This window comes from Trachymyrmex cornetzi, unplaced genomic scaffold, assembly GCF_001594075.2.
Source record: "Trachymyrmex cornetzi isolate Tcor2-1 unplaced genomic scaffold, Tcor1.1 scaffold210, whole genome shotgun sequence".
NCBI lineage: Eukaryota > Metazoa > Arthropoda > Insecta > Hymenoptera > Formicidae > Trachymyrmex > Trachymyrmex cornetzi.
This window is the reverse complement of record NW_017296742.1, coordinates 555132-577238: the sequence shown is the minus strand read 5'-3', so window position 1 is coordinate 577238 and position 22107 is coordinate 555132. Positions and strand designations below refer to the sequence as shown.

Below are 22107 nucleotides of genomic sequence, written 5' to 3'. Positions count from 1 at the left end.
GATGAACTTAAAGAAGCTTTAAATAAGCCCAAATAAGCCTGATAATGAATATGGGCACATGATTTCAACCTATCAGAAATCAATTACATCAGAATACACGATCTCTAATAGGTCCAAATCTTAATATTTATTTCTATTCCTAATATTTCCTCCATTGACAGGGTCTAACTTTGAGGCTGTAAGAAATTGACAAATCAGTCGAATATGAGAAAAATAATCGAGTATAAAGTTAGAAACGCATAGAAAAACATAAATTTATATTGATCCTAATCTGTTAAGTTATATACCGTAATAATCCGTAAGAATTAACCAATCATAGTCGACTATTCCGCTTCCATTCGACTTTGATTGGTCAATTCTTTGATTACGACGTAAATTAGCAAATAATGACCAAATAAATCCTTTAAACAATAAGTGAATCGTCCAATCACGGTAGAAAACACAGTAAAGTAGTTACTTGCTTTGGGTGCTTCATATTTCATATGGATGGATGCATTCAATACCTCTCTTTGGTTTATCTTTTTAGATTTAACGGAATATGCCAATCAGATGTAAGAATTCATTGGAGCATTTAGTAAGTTGTTGCAGCAGAGAAAAGTTTGAGAGCAATTATGACCACGATTAAGCTGTTATTAAATCTCATAATGTAAATATATCCATGATTTTGTGATTTTCTTTCGTGTAAATCTATAATAAATTTATAGAATGGTCTTGATTAGCGCAACCCAATTTACCCTATACGTTCATAACTATACACGGTGATACAAAAGTAACCTACACAATTGCATTTTACAATCGAATTCGCCATTGCTCATCATGAGCTCAGTGTGGATTGTTAGGTGTTTCTGACGTCCAGAGAAGGTATCTTGAGAACAACTGTGGTAACTTTAACTGTGATTTAGATTGCGTAATTTTGCGTTTAAATCGCTTGGCAAATCGTCGAGATTTCTTGCTAGACTTGGTACTGTTGCTGCGATAACAGCTTTTGGAGACATATGTCTAGCATTAACTGTAGTCCTCCCTAGTTAGGTTAATTCGTCATTGACTGTGTGATAAAGTTTGTTTATTATATAATAATATAAACTGGTGTTGCTAGCCTGGCGAGATGTTGAGATTATCGATCGTGCGGGCCACAGGCCTGGCAGGTGGAAGGCATTGCGCTGTCAGTTTCCATACGACGTCCAACAAGTCGCAACAGGAGCTGGTCGAGCTTTTCATCGACGACAAGCCTGTGCAAGTACCACCGGGAACAACAGTCCTGCAGGTTTGAGTCTATGTATTTTTCATATTCTTTCTACCTTCAGTTTTTTCGTATATCTTCTGTTGCAAAGAATAATATAATTTTTAAATCTATAATACATTATATATATATATATATATATTTACAAGTTGATTATCGGAAAGTCGCTGAAACTGAAGCTAGTTGTTATATTATAGTTAACAAGATACAAGTAAACATTACTATAAAAGGAACTTGTCATTTGTTTTAACTTTTAGTACATTACTCAAAGTGAATATATTCATTTATGGGCTGAAGAAAATAAATATAGAGAAATTGAAAATTTAGATGTTTGCATAGTATAACTATATAGGGGAGAGTAGTCTAAATCGGACCCGTGTTCCAAATAGGACCTTTTTAATTTAAATGAATACGGTTAAGCAGATTTGCGTCCTATTTATAATGTAAAGTCCTTATAACATACCGAACATGTGATAGCAGTTTGACAGATCTCTATCATAACATTTATAAAATAGACGCAAATATGTATTTTCAACCACCGTGCAAAAATTTTTTTAAAAAAGAAAATCCTTGTAAATCATTATTTAAAAGGTGTTAAAAATTTGAAAAGTAATTAATTTAAGATAATTAAAGAGTATAGAATGCAAAAATATCAAGCATTTTGTGATCACTTTTGCGGTTTATTGTAAAATTTGTTCCAAAGTTCGAAAGGACCCGTGTCCAAATCGGTCAGTACAGTGAATAACTTATAGACCTGGTTGTAGTACTGGTAATCGACTGACCAGATCTGGTCCAAGCAATTAAATCAGTAAAATATCATAAGTCATCAGACTCAGATTAGTTGAGTTTTATTGATTTCAATTCTAATAATATAAACAGTCAGTAATTTCTATTTCCGAAAAAAATTTTATCTTTGACTATCAAATTGCTCGTTTTTACTCAATACTAAGAAACACACATTAAAATATTTTAAAATTCTATCTAAAAATCCATAAAAATAGAAGTTTTTGATTCGAGGGGATTGGAACCATTGGTTCCAAATTGGACCGGAAAAAGCGTTTTTACATTTTCCATTATAGTTCAACACAGATGAGAGATACGTCAAAATGGTTTCAAGCAAAAATGAAGGGAATTAAATGATTTTTCCAATGACACCTTCGATTTTACGATCGGACTTTATTTACGTCTTATAGAGAGCAAAAACTGCAAATAGGTCCGATTTAGACCACTCTCTCCCCTATGTTTGGGAAATCTTGGATGTATAGTCATTTCCATGAAAAAAATTTTTAATTCATTGAAGATATAATTATAGTTATTAAAATGTGTATTTAATAGTATTTAAAAATATCTCTGTTAATGTGCAAATTCATCGAAGATTAACTTTTTTTTTTAAACATATTACTGAGTGATACAATTTCACACACACACGCATTTCTTTTGTATTGTATGCAAATAAAAAATAATAAAACTAATTGGTTTCTTTTACAATATAGTATTTAATGTATTATAGCTGTCTACTCATTACAAAATAATACAAAATAGCAATTTAATTTCAGCAACTTCCTAATATGTAAGAATTCTTAATTAAGAGACATAGTTTTCAAGATATTTGTGAAAATAAATAAAATCGAAGTGACATTTAGCTAACAGTAGTAAATAAGTTTATTTCAGTATAAAGATAAAATTATCACAATCTTTATAAAGTAAAATTTACATTCTAAAACTAATAAACGATATTTTTGTTTCATCATAAAAGACTACCACTTTTATATAGAAATTGTAATTTTAAATTATAAACAACAAAAAAGGAGATTCTCATTTATATGTATATAAATATTATTTTAATATGCACATTGCACTTAATAATAAAATAGGTAATAACATTCATGTGAAAAAATTTTTCGTTTAGGCTGCTGCCAAGGTGGGAGTTGAAATACCAAGATTCTGTTATCATGAACGTCTTGCTGTAGCTGGAAATTGCAGGATGTGTCTTGTTGAAATAGAGAAGCAAGTTAAGGTAATAGCTATTAGGTATTTTGCTATTCTCTCTATTGTATAACAACAGAATAGCTAAAAAAATAAAATGAGTCAATAATTAATAAATGGTACTGTCTTAAATCAATCTTACAGCCAGTTGCTGCATGCGCTATGCCAGTAATGAAAGGCTGGAGAGTGAAAACCAACTCTGACCTCACACGGAAAGCTCGCGAGGGTGTTATGGAATTTCTGTTGGTTAATCATCCGCTGGACTGTCCAATCTGTGACCAGGGTGGCGAGTGTGATTTACAAGATCAAAGTATGGCTTTCGGAACTGACAGGAGTAGGTTCGTTGACATTAATTTCTCTGGAAAAAGAGCAGTCGAGGATAAGGACATGGGGCCATTAATCAAGACAGTTATGACACGCTGCATACACTGCACAAGGTGTATTCGATTCGCTTCGGAAGTAGCTGGTATTGATGACTTAGGAACTACAGGTCGTGGCAATGATATGCAGGTAAATTGAATATTTTATATATATTTCAAATATAATCATTCGTTTATTACAAATATGTATCGTTTAAAGAAAAAGATAAATTGTTTTTTGGTAATTCTTGTTATAAGACTGTAGCGAGAATTTCAGATTCTTGAAATATATACATATATCAATCTATATCTAAAGACACGGTAGTGTCTCGGCGTTAAGACATGGCGCGATATAACATATTTTATATTTAACTATTTATTAAATAACGTTCTTAAAAATTGTATGACAATTATATAATGATTTTAAAGGTGGGAACATATGTTGAGAAAATGTTCTTATCAGAATTGTCTGGCAATATCATCGATCTCTGTCCAGTGGGTGCACTAACTAGTAAGCCATATGCGTTTGTTGCTCGTCCCTGGGAGACACGTCGTACTGACAGTATTGATGTTCATGATGCTGTTGGTAGTAATATAGTTATCTCTCACAGAACTGGAGAGGTCCTAAGAATACTACCAAGAGTAAATGAGGTAAATTGTAAATATCTTTAATATACATATATATATATATATATATATATATATGTGCATATATTTTTACAATAAAGAACATAAAAGATGCTTAATTGTGTTACACGTTACTAATAATAATTAATGATGATAATTTTTCTAGGAAGTAAACGAGGAATGGCTCTCAGACAAAGCTCGTTTCTCATATGATGGACTCAAAAGGCAAAGACTTATTACTCCAATGATGAAGATCAACGGAAAATTGGAAGCTGTGGATTGGGAAGATGCACTTGTTGCTGGTAGGATTGATTAGTATTTATTACGCATATGCACTTAACAGATCTGTCATGTTTCGTATATGTATAATAAAATTGTTCAGTAACATTCAGTTCTTTATATTGATTAGCCGCTAGACCTCTAGCGAATATACCAGCGGACAAATGCGCCGCGATTGCTGGGAAATTGACAGACGCGGAAGCCCTTATTGCTATGAAAGATTTAGTGAACAAATTAGGCAGCGAGGGACTAGCCACGGAACAATGCTTCCCGAAAGATGGTTCGGGTATCGATCTCAGAAGTAGCTATCTTCTGAACAACACTATTGCTGCAGTTGAAGACGCAGATGTTGTAATATTAATTGGTACAAATCCAAGATATGAAGCACCACTAATAAACACACGTCTTAGGAAGGGCTATCTACATGGTGAACAAACAATTGCCCTCATTGGCCCGGATGTAGACCTGACATATGAACATGAGGTATCGTCAATTTTTATCTATTTTAGGGAAACGATATGTAGAATATTTTACAAAATGTAATTTTTTTTTATATAGCATTTAGGAGAGTCTTTTGATATAATAACAAAATTACGAAACGGTTCGCATCCTTTCTGTGCGACTCTGAAAGAGGCTAAAAAACCACTCGTTATCTTGGGCGCCGACCAGCTAACTCGACAGGATGGAGCTAAAATTCTCTATGAAACGCAAGCATTAGCGAAGGCTTTAGGAGATAACACAAAAGTGAGTCAGTACTGACTTCTTTTGTATAGTAATCTTATAGAAATTATATTAATTGTATATTTTGCTTTAGGCTCCCCAGGATTGGAAGGTTTTGAACATACTGCATACAAACGCATCTCAAGTCGCCGCCTTAGATATCGGCTATGGTTCGACTGTAGAAGAAATTAAGGAACAACAACCAAAAATTCTATTTCTTTTGGGCGCTGATGACGCAAATATTAAGAAAGAAGATTTTCCAAACACATTTATCATTTATATAGGCATGTATACCACAATCCTAAAGATATATGTAAAGTTAATTGTATTTATATTCTAATATCAAGTTACAAATGATTCATGATTGAATATCATTTATGATTCTAGGAAGTCATGGTGATGCTGGAGCAGCCATTGCGGATGTTGTACTAGCTGGAGCAGCATACACTGAAAAAGTCGCAAGTTACGTTAATACAGAAGGTCGCTCCCAACAAACGTGCGCAGCAATTACGCCGCCTGGCTTAGCACGACCAGATTGGAAAATTATTCGCGCTCTTTCTGAAGTAAATAAATTTTTATAGCAAAATCTTGCGTTGCCTGTTAAGTAATTAAGTCAAGATACGAAATATCGCATGTTTTTGTTAAATTTGTAGCTGGCTGGAGTTACTTTGCCCTATGATAATCTGAATGACGTAAGATTCAGGCTTGAAGAGGTTGCACCTCATCTGGTCAGATATGGCAATGTTGAGCCAGCTAATTTCTTTAAGCAAGCTTTGGAAATAGCTAAGGTTTGTATCTTGTGATTGGATAAATATTTTAAATTTAAAATAATATTATCTTTACATATTGTTCGTTATGTACATGTAGCATCAGTCTGGAGGATCATTTTCATCAGATCCTGTGGACATCAAACATAAGACGTTGGATCAGTTCTTCATGACTGACGTAGTGTCACGAGCGTCTTTAACTATGGCAAAGTGCGTTCAAGCAGTCATGAAACAACGACAAAGTGTAGTATAAATCTGTATCTGATATTGCATTGGATAAAATTCTCATCTGCTAGTTATTTGATATTATTGGCTATAGATATGACAAGATTCCGCAGCCAATGACAAAAGAATTCCAGATACATAAAAAAAGCATTAAGATGTATCTATAGAGTTCTATTATACCATTGTATATTAAATTATTGAAAATGGGAATTTACAAATGTTATCCCTGTCAGTCCTATTGTACATTCGTAGTTAGAATAAGTTATTTAAAATAAATATAATAAAAATATATTTCTTTTGTACAACTCTTTATAAACATCGTAAAAATTGCACTGGACGTCAAATTTTGTTTAACACATATATTGTTACGCCCGCGAAAGACATCCTTCGGCTCGAGTGGTGTCGCGTTACCTTAAGAAGATAGCCGCGAGAAGCGTGTCTTGTCAATAAGAGAGAATTCGATTTAGATTTTGACGGATAAAGATTCTCTGTACAGACGCGCGCTTCCTTCTTGAATAAAATGAGTTCTTTTATAACGAGTATACTCTTCTTATCGTGCGTGCGTCACATTTCTCTCCGTGTGTCCCTGCAAGTGCGTGCGTGTGCGTGTGGCACGAAAGCGGTGCGGCAGACGCCACAGTGCGGCGGAACTCTGATTTTGCGGTCAAAATTCGAAAAGTCAAAGAAACGATCTGCAATTTGGTATTTGGTACTAAAACATATTGTTTTGTGGTTATTAGGGTCTGTGACTACGAATTTATGAAAAATGAAAAAATTCAAAATGCAATATGGCGATACATTTTTATTGAAATTAAACAGTGACATACAAATTAAGAGTTTATTAATATAAAATTATATTATAAAAAGTTTTCATGATCGTTGTCGTAACAGTTATCTACATCTGTGCCTGCCTCAGAGGCCGAGCTACTTTCAACCATCTCTGGTTCATCTTGAATATATAAAGATGGAGGTAATAATAAATTAATGGTTTCTGCGGACAAAGATTTGAGCGGTTTAACCGGCAACTTTCGGCAACTGGAAATATATGGATCAGATGTTACTAAAAATCTTTTAAAAACATCCTTCATTGTTCTTTTACGATAATTTTTTTCTTGCAAAGCGCAGGTGATATATTCTAAAAAATTTGTTACAGGCCTTCTGCGCATCTTCGGACATTTGACCGATAAGTAACACTGAATTTTGTATTATTTGTGGGCCATGAATTAAAAGTTTATGGACTAAAGTAGGCATGCAATACCAATGAAATGATTCAACGATTTTTCTAGCTAATTCCACGGCATACTGCCGAAAATTGTCCACATTAATATCATGACCACATGATATAGCTTGCAATATAACATAAAATCGATGTATAATATCTTGATCAATTCCAGTTATTTTTACAGATTGTTCATATTTTTCGAAAAAACATCGAGCAGTATTCCCATCATTAGAAATTCCACTGCCGACTTTCGGCTTGTCAACATTCAAGCCCAATTCAGTTTTAACAGCTGCTTGTGTATTTCTTTTCCTTCTTGCAACCGATTCTTTTTCTTCATTTGAACGAGCCTGCCATTTTTGGATGTCTAATTTGTAGGACAAATGTAATAAAAATTCAAAGCACCGAATCCAACAATGTAAAGACGATAGGCCGAATTTTAAGTGCTCTGTGATAATTTCCTGGTTTAACATTTTATCCATATCGTTAAAACTTTTAGATGTGCAATTGCATAGATAACAACGCATCGCAGACGTTGTATCTGACAATGAATTGCATACTTTGGTATCTATCATTGTCAACGTTAAAATACATGTAACACATACTTTTTTCCGTCAACAGTAGTTTCGAACGGATTTAAATTATTTATTTGCTCTTCTACATAATCAGTTGTTTTTTTTTTGTTAAATCCACTGATTCTTTTGCACATTCAATTTTAATGGGCCGACAAAATCTTGGCGATGATGGTCTCGGATTTTTCCAGACTACAGTACTTTCCTTTGTCAAAGAGTCTACGTGTACAAGTTGCAATGGGACATAAGACGTAAAAAAATTACTTTCATCACTATTACTGTTTTCGTCGAGCTTATGTTTGTATTCATTGTGTCCTGAACTACCATCGCAGCCCCACTTACCAATTAAAATTAAGTTTTCGAGTTTTTTCTCTAATAAAGTTTTTATAACTTCCATTTGATAAAGTATAATGCATTCAATTGTGTGATCAAGTAGATGCTGCAATTTTACTTCTGCTTCATTTGCAGTGATAGAAAGACCTTCAACTGGATAACATTTTAATTTTGCTGTTTGTAGTTTTTTATATGATGGAATCATCTTTGATTTTTTCTGCAAATGAGCATTTCGTAGCTGCTGATATTTACTTTGCGATAATCCCAGTTCTATAAATAATGATAAAGCTTCGTCATTAGTAAACGGCAAATTAGTATTTACGGAGTCAAAGATATTCTATACTTTGCAGCTTTAGTAGGACTCCCTTCTGAGATATCTTTCACCACTTTTGCGAAATCAGTTTTTCCTTCGGACCGCAATTTACTCGTTGCTGAATAAAGGAGTGCTTCAGTCGATATTAATGTCGCTCGTAATCCTTCAGTTTTTCTGCGTTTACTTCGTTCAGAAAACTGAAAAACCGAGTTGTGGCCGACCGGAATTAGGCTTGTTTTCATCAGATTTATTTTCTTCTGAATCTTTGCTTTTCATTTTTGTTTTTAGTTCAACAGATTTCTGCAGCCAATCATGATTTTTTTTTTTTTAATTTATGTTCCGACCTGGCGCATTCATTCTATCTTGTTCTCATCTTGAACACCAAATCTTTTATTTTCTCTTTTTCGTCATCTGACAATATGTATTCGGAACCTCGTTTTTCGGAAAAAAATTGTTTAATTCTTGAATATATATTTGTCACATCTTCTTTAAAAATAGATTTTATAACATGAAACAATTGCAGTCTCGTGAATCCTCCTTCAGTCGAAGTATTGGAACCTAAAAAACAAATAACACTGTTAAATATGATTGTTATGGGAAACATTTTAATACATCAGATGACATTTATAGCTTAAAAAAATCAAATAAATCTTATATATAAAGGACCGTCTTTGTCTGTTTTACAAGGCAACTTTTGTACAGTTTAAAAATAATTAAGTTGTATTAATATACGAAATAACAATTTTAAGCTTATGTTATATACGCCGTACATCCGTACATAAGCCGGCAATGTCGACAATTTAATACAGGTTATGTTGCTTTGTTTTCATGTAGTTTTGTTGCCCAATTTATCCAATATAGTTAGTTTTAATCCAAGAAAAAATTCAATAATGCTTACAATATCTACCAGGGTTATTTCTTTCATTTATTATTATAACTCTTGAAACGATTCATTTTAGAAAAAAATTTATAAAAACTCAAGTTGCAGCTAGGTGCAGCTGAATTTTGTTTTATTTAGTAGATAATACTTTTATGAATTATCTCCAACGCACTTTAAAGCAGCAATGTACAGCAATCTATTACTTTTTCATCCAACAATTCAAATTTTAATAATAACAGAAAAAAGAATTCGTTTATATTTCTATTTCTAACAATTTTCTATTTAATAATTAATTGCCAGAAATTTTTTCACATATTTTACTAACCATCAGTTGAAGATTCTATTTTGTCCTGCTTGATTTTGTTTACTTCCGCAACTTTCATTCAACCGTTAAGACGCGTCTACCGTTAGCTGTAAAGGCCCGTCTACAATACACGTAGTAAGCTTGGTTTAAGAAGTAAGAGTAGGTTTAAGGAGCAAAGAGTAAGGAGCTTACGCTAGTCTCGTCTACAATACAGAGGAGTAGAAATCGGGGTAGAGATGGCATTGTCATCATTCAATAAGTTATTTCAATACTACTATGTACATCATCACAAAGTTCCCAAAAAACAAACATCACCAGATATTAAAAAGAGAAAACGTGATCCTTTCAAAAAGTTCTTGCTGTAGTTCTTGCTAAATAGGTTATTATTTACCATGAGAGAATGGATTATCAATTAATTGCGACAAGTTCGTTCCTCATTGCGTGTCATCAGCATTTGATATTACAATGGAAACAACGAAAACAAAGAGAACGTGGCCATGGAAGAAGAAGGTGGTGGGTCCGTCCTATAAATCGAAATAAAGATGAACAAGGTTTCCTTTTAAATCTTATTAGAGAAATGGAGATCCAAGATCACGAGAAATTCTATCGTACTTTTCGAATGTGGCCCGAGCAGTTTAATTGGCTACTTGATCAAGTGCAAGATAAATTGCAGAAACGAAGCCGGAGGACTCCGTTAGATCCTAAGCTACGCTTACAAGTGACCCTTTTGTGAGTATTCAGGAAATTAGTTTATATTGAAATTCGGTATTTGATACAATTCTACTATTTTTAGATATCTGGCACAAGGAGATTCTATTTTGAGCAAACACAATGAGTTCCGCATAGGAAGATCAACAGCGCATAAAATCATTCCTGAGACTTGTCAAGCGATTTGGGAAACATTACAACCCATTTTTCTCCCACCAATGGATCGTAATTCATGGAATGAAGTAGCAAATAGATTTATGGAGAAATGGCAGTTTCCTAATTGTCTTGGTGCCATTGATGGGAAACATATCCGCATTAAAGCTCCTCCCATGTCAGGGTCCAAGTTTTTTAATTATAAGAAATTCTTCAGCATTGTGTTGATGGCTGCTTGCTATGCAGAGTATAAGTTTACATGGGTGGATATTGGACAATATGGTATGTATACAATATATAATAGTGCATCTTATTATCTTGATTATCTAAATAAAATGCAGCGTATTGTAAGTAACCCATATCATATTTTTGTTTGTAGGATCAGTGAGTGATGGTGGTGTTTGGAACAATACGGATTTTGCGCAGGATTTAGAAGCAGGAGAAGTTAATTTACCACCACCTTCTTCACTCCCTGGTACAGATGTTCCATTTCCCTACGTCTTTGTTGCAGATGAAGCATTTCCATTGAGGAATTACTTGATGAGACCGTTTCCTAAGAAAAATGAAAGAATGTCTGATGAGGAACGCATCTTCAACTATCGGTTGTCAAGAGCCAGGAGAACAATTGAGAACGCGTTTGCAATTCTGACAATAAAATGGGAAATTCTACTTTCATGTCTAAGCTGTTCCCCAGAACATGCTGAACAGATTGTAAAAGCCATAATATGTCTACATAATTTTTTGATTACATGTAGTCGTTCTGAATATTGCCCTCAGTTTAGGAATACTGAGCACAATGATGAAATTGAAACACGGATTAGTCAATCATTGTTTTACAACTTAGGTAGAGTAGGTGCAAATAGAAGTAGTCGCGTTGCAAACGGAATGAGAAATTACTTAAAGCAATATTTTGTTTCTGAAATTGGTCAAGAGCAAGCACCTTGGTAAAATGAAAGGGCACTTTATGGTCACTTTATAAATATGCCAGTTTAATTAAAAACAAATAAACAAGCTAATATATTTAAATTCGACGTTATTTATGCAGATATTAGACGTTAATTAGCAGATGTATATAGTTATACTATCAAAAGATTAATTATTAAAAACTTATTATTTGGTTAAGGACATATAAAAAGATCACAGTACAAAAGTTGTAGTCATATCCTATTGCCACACATTGTATATTATAAGTAGCATTATTAAACTATTGCAAAATTTACTTTTTGCACGTAAAAGAGAAAATATTACTTTAACATATTCTGAAAAGATTTTGAAAAAAAATTGTATTAATTGATAAATTCTTTAACTGCGTATGAGAGAGAGAAGTTGTATTATTATATTTGTTTAATTTAATGAATACTTAGAGTTTTACAATTAATCCGCAAATGATATCCAATTTAATTTATACATATAACAGAATTATAATATTTTGTCTACAATATATATTGTGATATGATAATGAAAGATTCAACAACAGAATAACATGTACCAAAAGAAGCATTCACGTTAATGTAGAATAATTTAATAATTATTAGTATAATTATATTACAGTAAACACACTTTTTTGCCCTTTTTAAATTTTCCAGTTTATATTTAAACAATCCTTGAAGATCAAAAGCGAAGGCGATATATAAAAACAGAAAGCTAAGAAAGTGTAATTAAATATATACCTACGGTAGCCATAAATTTAATATGCAATGTATATTTTCCATACACATACATATATAAAGTTAATATGACTAGGATAATATATTTCAGATTTTCGTACTGTATTATTTTACTATTAATAAAATTACATAAACACTGTTTACTTGATTTTTCATTAGCATGGAATAAGGAATTTAATTAAAAATGAATATCTGTTAAGATTTATCTTAATTAATATTTTTAATTAATATTCTTTAATATTTCTACTTCAAATCTTTTCTTAACTAAACGTATTCATACATTTATTACAAGCATTATTAAATGCTTTACATATAAAATTTAAAAAAGTAAGAACTTGTACATAGCAAATATTTGAAATATAGTGTGACCACAAAGTAGGTTTATAAGTTTATTTTTCATACATTATTAAATAAACATTCCGCATATAAAGATAAAAATAGAAAACTTACTCTTAAATATATGTTTTATCACAGAGAAAGATTCATATATTAATGCTCTGCGTATAAAAATAACAAAAACATAAAGTCTTATTAAACATGTTAAACACATGTTTTATCACAGAGAAAGATTCATATGTTAAATGCTCTGCGTATAAAAATAACAAAAAAATAAAATCTTATTAAACATGTTAAACACATGTTTTATCACAGAGAAAGATTCATATGTTAAATGCTCTGCGTATAAAAATAACAAAAAAATAAAATCTTATTAAACATGTTAAACACATGTTTTATCACAGAGAAAGATTCATGTGTTAAATGCTCTGCGTATAAAAATAACAAAAAATAATATCCTATTAAACACGTTTTATCACACGCACGCACGCACGCACGCACGCACGCACGCACGCACGCACACAGAGAGAGAGAGAGAGAGAGAGAGAGAGAGATTTTTATATTAAATGCTTTCCATATAAAAAATTAAAAAAATTAAAAACTTACTAAACATGTTAAACGTGTTTTATCACTGAGAAATATTAACTGTTCAATATTTTCAAACATAAAAAATGTTACGATTTTTTCTTTGCAAAATCATTAATGCTGGAGAGAATATGTATAAGACAATCCATCTGATATTCCATAGGAACTTTGTTCAATCCCAAAGCTATGGGTCCTATCATGGTTTGTACTTCAGAAGTCACTTCAGATACAGCCAGCTGCTTTGATGTTGGATTCTTTAGCACAGTCTCCAATGTATTGGCCAGCGAAGAAATATTCTTGGAAGATTGTAGCATTATTGCATCTTCTTCATCAGTTAAGCCACGTTTTCTCTTCTTAATATCTGATGGTGGTGTTTGTTTCTTGGGAACAATTTTAGAGACTGCAGCTTTCAATACACTTGCAGAAGCATTGTCTGACAAAATCGATAAATTGCTTGGATCAAGTGTACTTGATGAGTCCTTAGAATTCACTTTAGAGAACACCTCTTCATCCTTACTTGAAGATTCTAAACCAGAATAAATATAGAACATGAGTATGCACAATAACTATCACTTGCAGTATACTTAATAATAATTCCATTTCATTATTGTTTACCTGTAAAGAATTCAAACATATTCAATACATCTGAGCTGTTATCAGAATTACTTTGTGATAATGTACATGGTGGTGTTGAAATAAGTTGCTGTGAGGCTAATGAATTCAAAACAGAATTATTTTGTGATGATGTACATGGTGGTGTTGAAATAAGTTGCTGTGAGGCTAATGGATTCGAAACAGAATTATTTTGTGATGATGTACGTGGTAGTATTGAAATAAATCGCTGTGAGGCTAATGAGTTCGAAACAGAATTACTTTGTGATGATGTACATGGTGTTGAAATAAGTCGCTGTGAGGCTAATGAATTTAATAAATTCGAAGCCTTGTTATGTATAGGTTTAGAATGCCGGTAGTTTGATGTTGTTCTACATAAATATGATAATCTTAAACATAAACTCAAATATAATCTGTATATAATATACAACCATTGCATGATTACTCACTGTCTAGGTTGAATGTGATCAACAAGAAACATTAAATCATTATATAATATCCAATTCGACTTATATGCAGTATCATTTCCACCTGCACCAGATCGTGCTTGCGACTGCAGAATCTTTCGGCGTTCTTTTCCAAATTTCTGTCACAAACGGTAAAATTCCTTTTATGTAGCGAGTCCTGTAAACACGTATATTACGAGGACAGAAATACATACAAGAACTCTAATCTTGTTTTTCATTGTTATCTACATCGTACTTACCAGTCATTGGTGGTACACACAAGGCTCCAATATGAGTCCATATTAGATACTTATCACTTTTTTTATTGTAACCTTTATGTTTTTTTTCATACAATATAGGATTTTCTCTTACTAGATCTATCAATGTTCTCCATGTGACAATTTGCGCTTCTGATGCTTCAGATTCTGTGACTTCCAAATCCTCTTCCAAATCCTTTTCAAAGTCTTCCATATTCATATTAATGACAAGAGAAACAAGCAAGAAATTGTTCAATTTTTAGAAAGAAATTATGTGATAGAATTGCTCCTTTTATTAAAAATTGTATTTGTAGGTTAGTTCTAGGTTCTAGGTTAGCACACCGGCCGACAATCTAACTACGTACATATATGGAATTATTCGAAATAGATTCGATTTCAGTCGAATTATTTAACTATTTCCTAGATTTCTGTTGTATTTTCTAAGAAAAATTTTTACGGAATATATTCGATCGAAATCTATCCGAATTAATTCCATAATACATGCCCCCTGATAGGCTGAGCGTAAATGTAAGGACTGAAGTAAGAGTAAGGCTGGAGTCTAAAGGCCCGTCTACAATACACGGAGTAAGAAGTAAGAGTAAGAAATTGACCAATTACAGTCGAATGTGAAAAGAATAATCGACTGTGATTGGTCAATTTCTTACTCTTACTTCTTACTCCGTATATTGTAGACGACGCCCCATGAGGTGTATTTACCGCGTATCGCGTAACCGCGTAACCAATCAGAAGCGATCCGCTGTTGTGATTTCGTGTTTTACTGATTATTGATTGGTTACGCGGTTACGCAATACGCGGCAAATATGCTTCATGGGACTCCACCCTAAGAAATAAAATAAATTTATTTCGCTACGCCTACATCTACACCTATTAGGTGTCGTCTACAATACACGGAGTAAGAAGTAAGAGTAAGAAATTGACCAATCACAGTCGATTATTCTTCTCACATTCGACTGTGATTGGTCAATTTCTTACTCTTACTTCTTACTCCGTGCATTGTAGACGGGCCTTTACACCTACTCTTATGCGTGGTCTACAATGGCAGTAGCAGTAGTGGATTAGGTTGTAAGAGTAAGAAATTGACCAATTGCAGTCGATTATTCTTCTCACATCATTCGACTGTGATTGGTCAATTTCTTACTCTTACAACCTAATCCACTACTGCTACTGTCATTGTAGACCACACATTACTTCTTAAACCAAGCTTACTACGTGTATTGTAGACGGGCCTTAATAAGATTTAAAAGGAAACCTTGTTCATCTTTATTTCGATTTATAGGACGGACCCACCACCTTCTTCTTCCATGGCCACGTTCTCTTTGTTTTCGTTGTTTCCATTGTAATATCAAATGCTGATGACACGCAATGAGGAACGAACTTGTCGCAATTAATTGATAATCCATTCTCTCATGGCAAATAATAACCTATTTAGCAAGAACTACAGCAAGAACTTTTTGAAAGGATCACGTTTTCTCTATTTAATATCTGGTGATGTTTGTTTTTTGGGAACTTTGTGATGATGTACATGGTAGTATTGAAATAACTTATTGAACGATGACAATGCCATCTCTACCCCGATTTCTACTCCTCTGTATTGTAGACGAGACTAGCGTAAGCTCCTTACTCTTTGCTCCTTAAACCTACTTACTTCTTAAACCAAGCTTACTACGTGTATTGTAGACGGGCCTAGACTACAATAGTGCAGCGCTTGGACGAAGGCCACATTCCGAATGACATTGACGAGGGGATTTAGTTAAGGAACGTTACTGTGATCGTTTTTCGTTTCTTAGGGGATCCCTTTGGCCAACCCAAACAGTGAAAAAACCCCAACTAGAAACTTTTTTTTAGAATTTTGGCCGCAAAATCAGAGTTCCACCGCACTGTGTAGACGTGACAATATGTAGGAATGGTTGGCATCAATTTCTTCAGTTCAAATGTAATCTGCTTTTACAATTAATTACATTTTTTACAAATTTTCTGTTTCACATTAGAATATATATTAAAACATAGTTATTACACAGAATTAGAATGAAATTGTAGTCCAATTTACTTAAAATATCTATTCATTAAATCAAATTTATACATTTTAACTTCTAGAGACCGAATATCTATTTATACAATTATGTGTATGTATTTGTGTACAAATTTGCAATTATTCGAATATACATTTGCAAATGTGCAAATATATATACACATCTGTATATATATTTTGTTTATTTATGACACATTAAGTGAAATCTTACAAAATATGGAAAAGAAAAGGTTTACAGGTAAAAGAATTCTGTTATTAATTTATTTGAAAGAACGTCAATTAAAGTGTCTTAATTACTTGATTCTGGTTGATCATCTGTGTCAAGTTCACCCGAACTTTCATCAGATTCAACCTAAAAAGAGAGAAGATACTTATTTTGTTTATCATATATTATATGAAGAACAGCTTCATAGCACATACCTTATCCCCTAATTCAATTAATCTTTCTTTATACAGTGTAATTTTACTATCTTGATCTGTTAAGAGTTCTAAAAGAGCTTCTTGATCTTTCTTTAATTTTTCAAGCTCATCAATCTTCAATTTCAATTGAGATTTCAAATATGATTCCTTGTTTTCTTTGTCCTTCTCATTGTGTTGTTGCATTATGTGCGTATATTCCGCTAAACGATTTTCTAAATCTGCGACCATTGTTTTATACGTTTGCAATTCCTTTTCCAAATCTAGATTATTACTAGAAGCGCTTGTTTCTTTTCCATCTCCTATATTAGCTTGTGCAGCTCGAAGAACCAAATTTTGATCTCGTAGATGACTAACAGTTGAGCGAAGTTCTTGTACTTGTGCCTACAAAAATGTTAAAAAAAATTTTTTAATGTATTCTATAAATTTATATTTTTCTAAAAAGAAATTTAGTTTCTACCTCAAATTCTTGTTTTTCTTTTGTAAGAAAATCATTAGCTTGATTTAGCCTTTGAATTTGTATATCCTGCTCTCTAATAAGATCTTTGTATTGTGAAATTAATGTATTATCAGGTAAATTCATTACAGATAATTGATTCTTGTTCTCATTATTAGCATCTATCACCGATTTTATTATAACACCTAAAAAAAAAATGAAAAATCTTATTTACATTTTAAAAAAGTTGACAATATTAATTTTCTTTATGATTGTAAAAAATTTGAATGTTTGACATATCTAAGTACCTTCCAAACTTTTTAACAACCTGCAAAATTCGTGATCCAATAAAAGTTCCGACGGATTCTTAGCTGAAGGCTGTGGATGTTTTAGTGTTCGGGAATATATCTCGTGTCTAGCAATACCACCGATTGCATCTTGAAACTTTTCCCAACCTATTCTATTCTCTATTAAATTGCACACTTTTTCCTGTAAAATAATATAGATAAGTTTTATTAGTTGCACATTATTCACTTTATATATCGGATTTGTACAAATATCAATAGTATTTACTTTTGTATAAGTAGGAACGCTATCATCATTGAAGTGTACGCAAATACCGATAAGCAAGGCGCACATACTCTGCAGTAAGGTCTCTTGTAAATCATCGTTATTTTCTTGTGATGACAAAAGAGCTGTTAAATACGCTACTGAGGAATCGATAGCCAGGAATGATTTTACAGCAAGTGGACAGTATGAGGTCCATCGACAAAGCAGAATCAGCAGGCCTAATTTACACTGCGTTTTGTTACCCTGCTGTAATAACATAACACACTGTTGCATAAGCGTCACTGGTGGTTTTCCAATATTGGTTGCGAGAAGTACTCTTAAAAGTTGTTCCTTTTGACTTATGTTCTCGATCAGAGCATGAGATAACGCCACAGCGGAGAACCAATTTGACAAAGAATCTATAGAGAATAATCCGCCACACAATAACTGTCCTAACAACAGATATACACAAAATAGTCGCGTTATTTCACGCAGTTTAGTCAAAAACGTTTATCTAAAATTAGAGGTATTTTTTTACATTATACATTTATAAAAGAGATTACGAACCTGTAGTTAGTGATGGTGCCTCATTGCCTTGTGGTAATAAAGTCTGGACTAACTGCGTTTGTCCTACCTCATTCTTGTACAGGAAGCATTGAAAGCAATATAATACTGAACATCGCAAAACAAATGGTTGTTTTTCATTCACCATGGACATTAGTAAGACAACAATAGCCGGCCTATAATATACTTATATGTAATTTGTAAGTCTTTTATTATTCTGAAAAATATGTGTGTGCGATAGAAAATGGATGAGATTAACATGTATCTAAGATATACCTTGGAGGAGTGCTTGGTGCCATAACACCCGCCAAAAATTCTTGATTACTAGCATTCCCTCTTATTACTTCTGCTACAGTGTTAATGGTCTCTGTTAATACATCCGCTGGTACGCCGCTAGCCATCAATATATCGCACAAAGCTTGCAATAATCCGCATGCTCTCATAGTTCGTTGACAAGCTGCGACTGCCTTCATATATACAATTGTTTAGTTATTAATTAAAAATATACAGACATTGGAAATTTTATATAGCGCCACAATATTATTTTTTACCTGAGCAGGAGCACTCGGTGCTACTAACGCTCGTACAACTTGTACCATGCAATGAACATTAGAAACTTTCTGAGGACTCCATCCACCAAGATTATTATCCTCCATTTCATTGGGAATTTGAAACATTGGTGTTAATTTCTGAATGTAGCTACCTGCATAATGCAACACAAAAATTATTATAAAACAATGAGATTATAAAAAGTGTCGGAAAAATCTAATTGTATGAGTATATTACCTTCTTTAAAAAAGTTTTGATTACTAACGTTTCCTCTGAGAAGATTTAACATTAATAGAAGGCAATCTTCCACAACAATACCACCATCTGCATTACCCTCTTGGTCGATGACATCAAATATGCGATCAAATGCATTTTCAAATGCTACTATTTTTTGTATGTTAGCATTTCCTTTTGTTAATTGGATGAGCAGCAATAAGACCTATATAAATAATGTATTATAAACAAAGCATTCTCATTATATTCCTGAAACTTGTTATATTCCTCATTGATAAATTTAGCTTACATCATTGCGTATAACTTCTCTGCTATCACTCAGCAAATCCATCAATTTAGAGACACCCATAGGACTGACCAAGATTATTTCCTGAATATCTTTAGACCTGTTTGCTAATAAATGCGTCAGTAACTTAAGCGCTGGCCACCTGACACGAAAGTCAAACTCTTCAAGAAATGCCAGCACCAAACCAATGCTATCTGAATGCTTGATAAATATTTCTGTAAATTGTTCCCCTATCTTGTTCTTAGGACCGTGTTTATCCACTAAAACAATACAAAGAAATTAGATATAAAATTAATATAAAAATAAACTCAAGATGTATTCTCTGTGACTGAAGTATATGCTTGTTATATTTAAAATAAGATAAATATCTTAGTTTACACCATTCATTTAATGTACCAAACTAGCAGCTTTCTATTAAATTATCTTAATTTCAGCAATGCATGTAAACATATATGCACAATACATGTATTTATGTGATTATCTTGATGTATATTGTACCATCTTAATATATCTTTTAAATACACCAATGAAATTAAGATATATATGATTTAATAGAAAATTATTAATTCAAGAATATTTAAATAACGATATTAAAGAAATCTTCAATAATCATGTACATTAGGCTATGTATTTGACAAAAACAAGCTAGGAAGTTTTAGTGTAGTGCAACAAGAATAGTCATTTAATCTTACCCTCCTCATCAAACATTTCAGGATTTGTTATATTGCAGAGAGTATCCAAGGCCAAGCCGATTATCTCACAATCTGTTCTGTCCATCTCCAGCACTTGTCTCAATGCATCCATTCCTTGAGCACCTACTTCCACACGGAACGTGCGAGACATTGCCTTGAGCGCACGGCAAGCATCTCTTCTATCATCGAGCAGACTAGAAGATTGCAACCTGTCTACTAGTCTCTCCACCTGTATCAAAACATACAAATATTGTAAGAGCAACAGCTAGCTTTGCATATTGCAAGCTATTTACAATTTAGTTTACCAACAGAAAGCTTTATTGATAATTAACAGCAACATAATCACACAGAAATGCACAGCGTTTATTTAAAACATAGGGAAGTAACTTTCAGCTTGTGAAACATATATTTGTTGGTTCCACTCACTGTATCGGCGCCCGTTGACTGTGTACCAGTGGGAGCGGTTCCTAAGACGGATTTCAGACTGCTTTTAAAATATTCCATTTCTTTCTCTTCCTCTCGACGAGCTTTCCACTGTTTATCAATGTAAATTACACGTCACACGGCGACATTTTAAATCCAAGAGATGCCCCGATTACCCCGATGCGGCTTACGCGCTTCCCCTCAAAAACCTTGAGGCTTGAAGCGTCATAAAAGTGAGTAGAGTTAAAACATTGGCTGCGTTCAGCGGACTTAACAGTTGAATTCGCTGAATGCAGCCATTGAACACGTTGGACAGGTGAAGTAAGTACCGTAGATAGAAATTGATTTACCTATATATATTTTAGTGTTAATAAATAATTTAATTCTTTTACAGTTATGAAGTTATCGTGACAATGAAGGAAATGTAATTAAAAGGGTTAAAAGGTTTAAATTATTTATTAACACTGAAAATATATAAATTGATTTGCATTCACTTGCACTCAATGTGCACCAGTATTGCACTAATTTTCTCAGTGAAAAATGCTATAGCAGCATTTCCATTGGAGTTGATCCATTGGAATTGACCAATCGTATCTGTCGTCAAGCGAAATAACAGTGTGATTGGTTGATTCCAAAGCCGGTTGGCGTTGGCTGCGTTCAGCAAACTCAACAGTTGAGAGAGCGCTCACTATTATTGGTGTATTCTTTCAGATCGTCCAACCAGGTTTTAGATCTTTAGGATAGCAAAATACATCAATAGTAGCGAGCGCTCACTGAACTAATGGGCACATTCAGCGGACTAAGGCCCAGTTTCACAACTGACGGTTAACTCTTAACCGAGGTTCAACTTATTTGTCACCTTTTTCCAATTCTAGAATTGAAAAGAGATAATGAATAAGTTGAACTTCGCGCGGTTAAGAGTTAACCGTCAGTTGTGAAATTGGGCCTAAATAGTTGAGTGAACGCTCGCTGTTATTGGTGTATTCTTTTAGCTCATCCAATCAGAATTTTAGATTTAGAAGAATACACCAATAACAGTGGGTGCTTTCCAATTGCTTAACACAAACGTACACAGGAATGCACAAAGTGTAACGTTGTGCACGATTCAATTGGAACAGAATGTGTACGCAGTGCACGGTTGAGATCCGTTTCGGATGGAGTTAGATTAAATGTAGCTTTTTCCACCAGTATTAAACAAAAAAGAGTAAAAGTGCCGGCCACTCAACGTCTTCCAACCTCATTAAAGATGCCAGATGTCCACGATACTAGAAATCGATCCTAGATCTCGGACAGAGAAAAAATTAACAAATTATATTTGA

General features: G+C 33.2%; 5 protein-coding genes across 9 annotated transcripts; 2 read left to right on the top strand and 3 right to left on the bottom strand.

The window, feature by feature from the left end:
* The first annotated feature begins 598 nt into the window (after positions 1-598).
* On the top strand, positions 599-6455 carry ND-75 (NADH dehydrogenase (ubiquinone) 75 kDa subunit). 2 transcript variants are annotated; one of them, XM_018505750.1, is made up of 12 exons: positions 599-646; positions 1097-1264; positions 3150-3257; positions 3371-3736; positions 4015-4236; positions 4379-4514; positions 4622-4974; positions 5050-5235; positions 5306-5495; positions 5599-5774; positions 5865-5999; positions 6079-6231. In XM_018505750.1, exons 2-12 carry the CDS (start codon positions 1106-1108, stop codon positions 6229-6231), a joined length of 2184 nt encoding a protein of 727 aa, XP_018361252.1. In that variant the 5' UTR covers positions 599-646; positions 1097-1105. The 2 variants fall into 2 exon arrangements, with proteins under 2 accessions (XP_018361252.1, XP_018361251.1); XM_018505749.1 differs by lacking the exon at positions 599-646 and adding an exon at positions 762-861 and having other exon boundaries at positions 6079-6455.
* A 350-nt stretch (positions 6456-6805) lies between these two features.
* p115 (general vesicular transport factor p115) lies at positions 6806-21016 on the bottom strand. Of its 3 annotated transcripts, none has more exons than XM_018505748.1 (14): positions 20792-21016; positions 20366-20594; positions 19677-19933; positions 19391-19592; positions 19156-19307; positions 18881-19071; positions 18608-18780; positions 18065-18492; positions 17800-17980; positions 17516-17697; positions 17059-17439; positions 16936-16990; positions 16498-16547; positions 6806-6837 (listed from the first exon to the last, which is right to left on the bottom strand). In XM_018505748.1, exons 1-13 carry the CDS (start codon positions 20867-20869, stop codon positions 16537-16539), a joined length of 2520 nt encoding a protein of 839 aa, XP_018361250.1. In that variant the 5' UTR covers positions 20870-21016; the 3' UTR covers positions 6806-6837; positions 16498-16536. The 3 variants fall into 3 exon arrangements, with proteins under 3 accessions (XP_018361250.1, XP_018361249.1, XP_018361248.1); XM_018505747.1 differs by having other exon boundaries at positions 6813-6837; positions 16498-16550; XM_018505746.1 differs by lacking the exon at positions 6806-6837 and adding an exon at positions 6843-6853 and having other exon boundaries at positions 16497-16550.
* LOC108759993 (uncharacterized) lies at positions 7070-9933 on the bottom strand. Of its 2 annotated transcripts, none has more exons than XM_018505752.1 (2): positions 9846-9933; positions 7070-9198 (listed from the first exon to the last, which is right to left on the bottom strand). In XM_018505752.1, the coding sequence occupies exon 2, from the start codon at positions 7995-7997 to the stop codon at positions 7299-7301; it is 699 nt and encodes a 232-aa protein (XP_018361254.1). In that variant the 5' UTR covers positions 7998-9198; positions 9846-9933; the 3' UTR covers positions 7070-7298. The 2 variants fall into 2 exon arrangements, with proteins under 2 accessions (XP_018361254.1, XP_018361255.1); XM_018505753.1 differs by having other exon boundaries at positions 9846-9920.
* Positions 9945-11827, top strand: LOC108759992 (uncharacterized). The gene is made up of 3 exons (XM_018505751.1): positions 9945-10553; positions 10618-10967; positions 11065-11827. Exons 1-3 carry the CDS (start codon positions 10225-10227, stop codon positions 11631-11633), a joined length of 1248 nt encoding a protein of 415 aa, XP_018361253.1. The 5' UTR covers positions 9945-10224; the 3' UTR covers positions 11634-11827.
* Positions 13363-15115, bottom strand: LOC108759965 (cell wall protein RBR3). The gene is made up of 4 exons (XM_018505712.1): positions 14592-15115; positions 14335-14509; positions 13889-14256; positions 13363-13799 (listed from the first exon to the last, which is right to left on the bottom strand). Exons 2-4 carry the CDS (start codon positions 14364-14366, stop codon positions 13363-13365), a joined length of 837 nt encoding a protein of 278 aa, XP_018361214.1. The 5' UTR covers positions 14367-14509; positions 14592-15115.
* Positions 21017-22107: the final 1091 nt, after the last annotated feature.

Excerpts from the sequence above, each read along its gene's own strand:
- ND-75 (XM_018505749.1), top strand. The coding sequence starts at position 1,106 with ATGTTGAGATTATCGATCGTGCGGGCCACAGGCCTGGCAGGTGGAAGG. Across the intron at positions 3,737-4,014 it reads GTCGTGGCAATGATATGCAG|GTGGGAACATATGTTGAGAA; the intron begins GTAAATTGAATA and ends ATGATTTTAAAG. Across the intron at positions 5,496-5,598 it reads CACATTTATCATTTATATAG|GAAGTCATGGTGATGCTGGA; the intron begins GCATGTATACCA and ends TTATGATTCTAG.
- LOC108759993 (XM_018505752.1), bottom strand. The coding sequence starts at position 7,997 with ATGATAGATACCAAAGTATGCAATTCATTGTCAGATACAACGTCTGCG.
- LOC108759992 (XM_018505751.1), top strand. The coding sequence starts at position 10,225 with ATGGATTATCAATTAATTGCGACAAGTTCGTTCCTCATTGCGTGTCAT. Across the intron at positions 10,554-10,617 it reads CGCTTACAAGTGACCCTTTT|ATATCTGGCACAAGGAGATT; the intron begins GTGAGTATTCAG and ends TACTATTTTTAG. Across the intron at positions 10,968-11,064 it reads GGTGGATATTGGACAATATG|GATCAGTGAGTGATGGTGGT; the intron begins GTATGTATACAA and ends TTTTGTTTGTAG.
- LOC108759965 (XM_018505712.1), bottom strand. The coding sequence starts at position 14,366 with ATGTTTCTTGTTGATCACATTCAACCTAGACA. Across the intron at positions 14,257-14,334 it reads GATCACATTCAACCTAGACA|AACAACATCAAACTACCGGC; the intron begins GTGAGTAATCAT and ends ATATTTATGTAG. Across the intron at positions 13,800-13,888 it reads TATGTTTGAATTCTTTACAG|AATCTTCAAGTAAGGATGAA; the intron begins GTAAACAATAAT and ends ATTCTGGTTTAG.
- p115 (XM_018505747.1), bottom strand. The coding sequence starts at position 20,869 with ATGGAATATTTTAAAAGCAGTCTGAAATCCGTCTTAGGAACCGCTCCC. Across the intron at positions 18,781-18,880 it reads GCACCAAGCACTCCTCCAAG|GCCGGCTATTGTTGTCTTAC; the intron begins GTATATCTTAGA and ends AGTATATTATAG. Across the intron at positions 17,981-18,064 it reads GCGTTCCTACTTATACAAAA|GAAAAAGTGTGCAATTTAAT; the intron begins GTAAATACTATT and ends ATTATTTTACAG.